Source organism: Eubalaena glacialis, chromosome 11 (assembly GCF_028564815.1).
Source record: "Eubalaena glacialis isolate mEubGla1 chromosome 11, mEubGla1.1.hap2.+ XY, whole genome shotgun sequence".
Classification (NCBI taxonomy): domain Eukaryota; kingdom Metazoa; phylum Chordata; class Mammalia; order Artiodactyla; family Balaenidae; genus Eubalaena; species Eubalaena glacialis.
The window spans coordinates 65,613,441-65,621,118 of record NC_083726.1 but is presented as its reverse complement, the minus strand read 5'-3'; the positions used below and the strand labels follow the sequence as shown (position 1 = coordinate 65,621,118).

General features: G+C 55.4%; 1 protein-coding gene across 1 annotated transcript; it reads left to right on the top strand.

Moving 5' to 3' along the window:
* Positions 1–241: 241 nt before the first annotated feature.
* TROAP (trophinin associated protein) lies at positions 242–6,841 on the top strand. The gene is given in 15 exon segments (XM_061205200.1): positions 242–310; positions 560–714; positions 819–1,005; positions 1,538–1,695; positions 1,785–1,922; positions 2,114–2,196; positions 2,837–2,889; positions 3,377–3,498; positions 4,447–4,563; positions 4,671–4,754; positions 4,855–4,944; positions 5,211–5,312; positions 5,465–6,098; positions 6,373–6,566; positions 6,714–6,841. Coding segments are annotated over 14 exon segments (2,154 nt in total). The 5' UTR covers positions 242–310; positions 560–570; the 3' UTR covers positions 6,762–6,841.
* The last annotated feature ends 837 nt before the right edge of the window (positions 6,842–7,678 follow it).

Sequence of the window (7,678 nt, the reverse complement as noted above, 5' to 3'; positions counted from 1 at the left end):
CCCCGGCCTCAGAAAGGTCTCCTCCTTCTTCTTCCACCCCGCGCTCCGCTCTCGGATTGGCTGGTTGAGTCGGGTCAGTTTCTTTCCTGGCCAGAAAGCGGCTCGACAACTAGTCCTTCTTTTGGCCCCGCCTCCGAAGCCTGCGGATTGGACAGCTGAATCCTGTGACACGCGCCTCAGCAGGAGCGCAGACGAGCCAATCAGGAGCTTGGCGTATTTTACAAACTGGGGAAGTATCTGCAGCAGAAGCCGAGAGAGTCCGGGGAAAAAGCGAAGAAAGTGGGGGCGACCCTGAGGAGTTCCTGGGGAGGTGCGGCACCGGGATCTTGGAGGGAATGAGGGCTGCGGGGGCTCGTAGGGAGGAGAAGCAGTTCGGGGTCCTGGGGCTAAAGAATAGGCTCAGAGTGTTAGGAGGAGACACCCAGAAAAGAGGCCTTGCAGGCGCCGGGTCCTCTGGGAGCATGGATTTGGGTGGAGGTGGGGGTATCAGGGATGTCAGGACCGAAGCCCCGAACTGGCTGACCTTTGATCCCTGATCCTGCCTTCTTCTCCGTCTCAGTTGTAGTCGTCATGACTACCCTCCAAGCCACGAAGGATCCTCTCCTCCGGGGTGTATCTCCCACCCCCAGCAAGATTCCCGTTCGCTCTCAGAGACGCCCGCCTCTCCCCACAGTCAAACCCAGCGCCCTGGACCAGGAGAACCAAGATCCAAGGGTAAGAGGGGCGTGGGGGGTGAAGACAGTAGCTACAAGGAGGCAGCACACACCAGCAATGCACCCCGACGCTGAGCCCCAGCTTTTTGTTCTCCCTTCCCCCAGAGACTGGTGCAGAAGCTCAGTAGTCAACGCCCCCTCGTTGACTCAGCAGGCCCTAGGCCGAAAGCCACACGTCAAACAGAGCAATCGGAGAGATTGGTGGGGAGTACTCAGCTTCGGAACCCCTTGGAGGAGCTCAGGCCTAGCCCTGGGAGACAAAATGTGGGACCTAGGCTCCCTCCCCAGAAAGGTACCTGTTGGAGGCTTGAAAACAGTTTCCTTGGCTGGGTAGGAGAATGGGTTGGTGGCAGTGGGGTTTGGGGGCTTTGCAGTCCCTGGGTCTCCTGCTTACTATAATTCCTAGTCCCTGCTCCTGGAAAGCTCTTTGCTCTTAGAAGCCCTTTGCTTTCTTCAGCAAAGTGTCATCTCTTCTAAAGCCTTTTCCGCCTCTCCCAGTCACAATCAATTGCTCTGTGTTCGAATGCTTTGCTGTACTTCTTTTATAACATGTCCATGCTTTGACTTGAGTCTGTTACCTCTCTATAGTTCGATGATAGCTTTCCTGAGTATGGGGGCTTTGTCTTATTTATCTCAGGGTGTCAGTGCCTAGAATAGTGTCTTACACAGAGTAAAGCCCTATGAACGTTTGGTGAGCTGAGTTCAGTTATATGAATCTCTTCGGCTCACTCTTGCACCTCAGGGTGACTCTGCTAGGCTCCCTGGCCCCTCAGCCTCCTCGCTTCCTGTTCCTTCTCACCTTTCCTTCTCCTCTTCCCTTGCAGAGGCTCCAGGGACCATAGAGTTTGTGGCTGACCCTGCAGCCCTGGCCACCATCCTGTCTGGTGAGGGGGTGAAGAGCTGTCGCCTGGGGCGCCAGCCCAGTCTGGCTCAGAGAGTACTGGTTCGAGGGAACCAGGGAGGCACCATCCGGAGGGGCCAGGTAATGAGCCGGGATAGGAGGAGATCAGGCTGGAGTAGGCTGAGGAGGGAATCCTGAGCCTGTACTGATAGCCTCTCTTGGGGTCCTAGGATGCCCGGGCCTCTGCATATTTGGCTCCCAGAACCCCCACCCACCGACTGGACCCTGCCAGGGCTTCCTGCTTCTCAAGGCTGGAGGGACCAGGACCTCGAGGCCGGACCTTGTGTCCCCAGAGGCTAGAGGCTCTGGTGAGTGCCCTTGAGGGGCTGATACTCAATGCTTCTGGGAACTCCTTCCAAGGACAGAGCTGGGCCTTAGGAGGGAAGGTACCTCATGATGAGCCAGAGGGTTGGTATGGAGGCCGATGGGGCTCTTAGTGAAGCCTGAAGCTTTGAGGCCTACCTCTGACTCTGTTTTTTCTCTTGCTCCTATGGCTCAGATTCCACCTTCAGGACCTTCCTCTCACCCCTCCGCTCCTCCCCGAATCCAGGAGCTAAGAAGAGAGACAGGTGGCAACAGCAAGTGAGGAGAGGGTCATTTGGAAAAGAATGATTCAATGTCTGATACAGGGGTCCCTCAGAGCTGGGGCCTTCCAGTAGCTTTAGGACTTCCCACCAACCCAGGGCGGAAGGGGGAAATCTGTGAGTGCTCAGGGTGAGCCCTTGCAATAGGGGTCAGGCCTTCATAGCCAGGCCTCAATATGACATCAGTTTCTTCAGGTTGTGGGGGAAGAAGGGGACAGAACTGAGAGGTGCCATCTCTTCTGTTTAGTGGCTAGCGCATAGACCGTGGCAGTAAATGGGATTTGGGTTTGATACCTGACTCTTAGTACTTATGATTTGTGCAAGCTTGCCTTACCCTCCGAGCTCCAGTTTCTTTTTTTTTTTTTTGGCTGTGCCACTGCGTGGACTGTGGGATCTTAGTTCCCCAACCAGGGATTGAACCCAGGCCCTCGGCAGTGAAAGCGCAGAGTCCTAACCACTGGACTGCCAGGGAATTCCCACTTCAGTTTCTTTAATCTGTCAAATGAGGATAATGTTTGTATTATCATTTGAGGTTATCATGAGAATTAAATGAGATGATGTTTGTAAAGCACTTAGCACAGTGCCCAGCTCATACTTGGTACTCAGTGACTGCTAGCTGCTGTCCTTATTGTCATCAGGACTTCAGTGAGCCAGGCCTCAGGATTGCTTCTGGAGACCCTTGTCCAGCCTGGTGAGTGTGTCTGGCCATGGGGAGACAACAGGGGCAGGGGAGCTGCTTGTAGGGAGCAAAACAAGAGAAAGCTCAGCAGGCTGTGGCGGGAAGGCCAGATCAGAAGGAGACAGAGAGGAAGAGATCTTCTTGATAGGCCAGAGGTTGGCCCAGTTGCACTTGTGTCAGAGGAGGTGGTCCCCATTTCTACCCTCTCTCTGCCACTTCCTGTAGGATTTACCTTCCACTCACTGTTCTGTCCTCAGCCCCTAAGAGCCATCACCACACCCCTAGCCCACTCAGGGTATTCAGATTAATATTTACTACTGAAATAGTGCTGGGCTTCAAAGGGATGCTGGATGGGTCCCCACCCCTGATGGTACAGTGGGGGCTGTCAAACTGGCATACCCTATTCGGAGGTTGCAACCTCTGACTAGGGTTGCAAAGCCCTGTGCCAGACTTTGATGTGTGTTCCAGACACTGCAGCAAATTTCCTGTCTCCTCCTAGCTTCCTCTCTCCCTGAAGGAGAATATGAAGTTGTCACTCACTCAGATGAAAGAGGAGGGGGCCCCCTCGGTCTGGCTCAGCGAGTACCATTAAAAGAAACCCGAGAGATAACACACACCAAGGTGAGCTGGGACCTTCCTCCTCTGTGCTGGGGGAAGGTCACAGAGGAGATGCATGGGGGGATTCCCCAGCAGCAGCGGCGCTGAGGATTGTGGGTAGAGCCAGGCAGTCCCAGCCTGGATCTCAGCATGTTAACTGGGTCCTGGTTTGCCCCAGATGGACCCAAGCCCTCTCCAGAGTGGTACTGGCCTCTGTTTACCAGGTGTCCGGGGCCTGCGAGTGAGAGGTCACAGTCTGGTATACATTTGTATCACCATCAGATCAGTGCTGAGAGAAAGACAGATCTGAGAGTTCATTCATTCACTCCACAAGGGTTTACTGACCAGCTACTGTGTGCCAAGCAATGTTCTAGGTTCTGGATATACAGTAGGAAATAAGTTCACATTCTAGAAGAGGGAGACAAAAAATAAACACACGCATAAAATATATGGTAGGTCAGATGGTGATAAGTTATCTGTTTAAAAAAAAGAAAGTAAGGCACTGAAAGGGAAGGAGAAGTGGAAGGGGGTGATTGGTATTGTAGTTTCAGGTAGATCGGTCAGGGGAATCTCACTGAGGTGCGGCTAAGTGAAGAGCAGAAAGAGTTGAGGGAGTGAGCCACGTAGATAATCTGGGGGAAGAACGTTCCAGGCCACAAGAACTGCAGGTGCAAAGATGGCATGTACCTGGTGTGTTTAAGGATCAGCAAAAAAGCGAGGCTGAAGCAGAGTAAGAAGGAAAGGAAGTGAGAGGTTAGAGCAATGACAGGATCAGGTTGGGTAAGGATTTATAAACCAGTGTAAGATCTTGGCTATTACTTGGAATGAGTGCAAAGCCATGGGGAGGGGGGATGAACAAGGGAGGGACATGATTTGATTAGATCTTAAAAGAATCACACTGGCTGCTGAAGTGAGGACAAGAAAGAGCAGTGCCGAGCGGGAGGGATCACTCTTGCACCTCGTTCTCCACAGGACGGCCGTGACTCCTGCCTGATGCGCTCCCCTGGCCAAGTGATGCCACCTGCCATCACCCGGCCATCACCCTTTGGACGGGCTCAACGTGTACCTTCCCCTGGCCCCTCAGCTCCAGTTTGTATCCACAACTCCTGGGGGCTGGGCAGGGGCCGAACAGTCCGGCTGGGATCCCTGCTAGGTCTCGGTTTTGTCCCTGCTCAGCCACCCCCATCTCTCCCCAGACCTCATATTCAGTGTTGCGGCGTCTCGCCATCCGCCCCAAAACCCAGTTCACACCCCTCTCATCGGCCCCTAGAGTTCAGCAGGTAAGAGAGGGCAGGGGAGGTAGCTGGCATAGGCCAGGGCTGGGGGAGGAAGGGGATGGATGGGTACAGGGAAAGTCATGGCATCTCACTTCTGTCCCAGGCCCAATGGTTGAGTGGCCTCTCCCCTCAGCCTTGCCCCGAAGAGCCTGCCCTGCCCTGGGTAAGTATCTGAAACCTTCCCATGCTGAGAGTCCTCCCTCTGTCCTGTTGGCCTGAGGCCCAGCAGTTTTGAAGCAGGTGGGCTCTTTGGAAAAGCTGCCTAACTCTCCAACTCTCCCTGCTTCTCTGCTGCCCCTCCTAATCCAAGTCTAGGGCCACTCAGTTAAGGACCTGATCCCTTCCTCATGAGGGTGGCTCCTCATGAGGGAAGGGATCAGTCTCTCTATCAGCTGGTATGTGGCCCTCTACTCATGTGGAGGAGCAGCAGAGAAGTCAGGATATTTGAGAGTTGAGCAGCTGTTCCAAAGGTTGCAGGAGGGTCCTGGGAAGCCATCCGTGTCAACTCCTTATGGACCCCACTGCAGTAGAACCCCCAACCTCCAGGAGATGAAGATGCAGGTGGGCTGGTGTGGGCAACAGCTTTGTTGCCTGATGGGCAGTGACAGGGCTGGGAAAGCAAGAAATGGGCGGGGGGGGCGGGGCATGGAAATAGGACAGTGTGGGTACAAGACTTGCACCCACTTCTTGACATCACACTCTCCCACCCACAGCGCATCAGTATCCTGCAACAGCTTTTGCGACAGGAGGTAGAGGGGCTGGCAGAGGGCAAGTGTGCCCCCCTTAATGGAGGCTCCTCTCTGGATATGGTTGAACTTCAGCCCCTGCTGGCTGAGATTTCTAGAACTCTGAATGTCCCAGAGAATAAATCTGGGGCTTTTCATCTTTCTGGAATGTTACAGCACTCTGGGCTGCCAAAACCCTACCTTCCAGAGGGGTGTGGGGAACCAGAGCCCTGCCCTGGAGCAGAGCCCGAGGTATCTCTGCCCTGCCCTCCAGCAGAACCAGGGACCCCAGAGTCCTACCATAGGAGGGGGCCTGAAATATCAGAGCTCTCCACCCAGGAACAGCCTGAGGCATCAGAGCCCTGCCCTCTGGGAGAGCCTGGACCCCTTCAGGCCTGCCCCCAGGGGCAGACAGGACTCCCAGAGCCCTCCCCTAGGGTAGAGCCTGGGGTATCAGAGGCCTGCTCCCTGGAACCCAGAAGTCCAGAGTCCAGCCCATGGCCCTGCTGCAGTCAGTGGGCTCCAGCGACCACCAGCCTGACCTTCTCCTCCCAACGCCCACTTTGTGCCAGCCCCCCTATCCACTCACTCCAGTCTCTGAAGCCCCCAACAGGCCAGGCAGGTAAGGAGTTGGTTGGAAGGGGTTGTGAACAAAGGAGGTCCTCATCTCTCGCTGGGAGCAGGGCCTGCCCTGCACCAGGTGATCCTACGCTTTCTTTCCCCTACCTACCTTGCCCCAGTCTGGCTCTCCCGCAGGAAGAAGTGGGGGGCTGCGCCTTCAGCCCTGTGCTCCGAATTGGCTTGGCCCTTGGTCGGGGAGTGGGAAAGGGCAGTATATGGTGGGAGTCTAGGACTCCAGAGTCTGCCCTGATCTCTCTGTGGCCTCTGGCCCTCAGGCCCCAGCAATCTGGCCCCTCGAACCCTGGCCCTGAGGCAGCGCCTCAAAGCATGTCTGACCGCCATCCACCACTTCCACGAGGTCCGCCTGGACGACGAGTGTGCCTTCTACACCAGCCGAGCCCCTCCCTCAGGCCTCACCCGGGTCTGCACCAACCCTGTGGCCACATTGCTCGAACGGCAGGATGCCCTGGTGAGCCTCCGGTCCACAGCCAGCTATGCCTGTGGGAAGTAGGCAGTGGGGCAGGGGGCCATCCTCGGCTCCTTTACAGAGGTCGGGGGAAGAGCTGGTTACAGTTCAAGGACGGCTGGGCTGTGACGAGGTCTTCTCTCTCCCCAGTGTTTTATTCCAGTCGGTTCTGCTGCCCCACAGGACTCTCCGTCATGAGGCATACGCCTCCACCCACTCCTGTCCTGCCTTGTACCTTCCTTTTAACCCTTATTTATTTTCCACACCATGGACTGGAAGCTGACACCCTTTTGTCCTTCAATAAAGTTTCTAAAATGTCCAAATGTCTGTTTTCCTCTGGTCCTACCTAGGCCAGCTACTGCTGTTGCTCCTCACTTGTCCACATGGGGGCAGTGTCCTCCAGCTTGGAGGCCAGCCCTGGGTTCTCAGGCTTCCCCAGGCTCCCTCACCTAGAAGCTGTCCAAGTCATCCCACTCCTGCCCACCCCACCCTCCCAGCAAGCACTATGAGTGAGTGTTTTTTTTGGGGGGGGGGTGCGAATGTGGGCCTTTGGGGAGCTGCTTTTCTCCTTGCTCCCTGAGATCTTGGCCACTCCCAGGAGCCGTCAGCAACTCCTTCATTGCCTGGAGTTCCCTAGAACTCTCCCCCTGCATCAGCAGAAAGCAGAAGCACCAGACCCATATCTCGGGAATCCTCCCTTGTTAGTGTCACTCTGGTTGGTGTCTCCCTACAGTGTAAGGCCTCAAAGCTCTCCTGAAGCTGATACACTTCCCCGTATCAGAGTAGAAACCCTGGGCTACTCCCCTCCTCTGCTTCCCCAGAGGCAGGCCTTGCCAGGAATAATGCAACCTTTGCCTCTGGCAGAGAGTGATAGGGTAGGGGTCCTTGAGAGGAGTGAGGAAAGGGTCAGCCACTTTCCCCCACTCTGTGCACCAAGCTAAGAGGCACACACATTCTCCCACTTCACTTTATTGGAAGAGGCAACAGCAGCTGTAGCCCCAGGGCCTAACCCCGATGGGGGTGAAATGGGGACTGCAGGATGAGTTTTAAATGCTAGGAAAGAATTCACTGGTTCCTCCAGTTCACAGGGAGGCTGCCAAGGCTAGAGCCTGAAG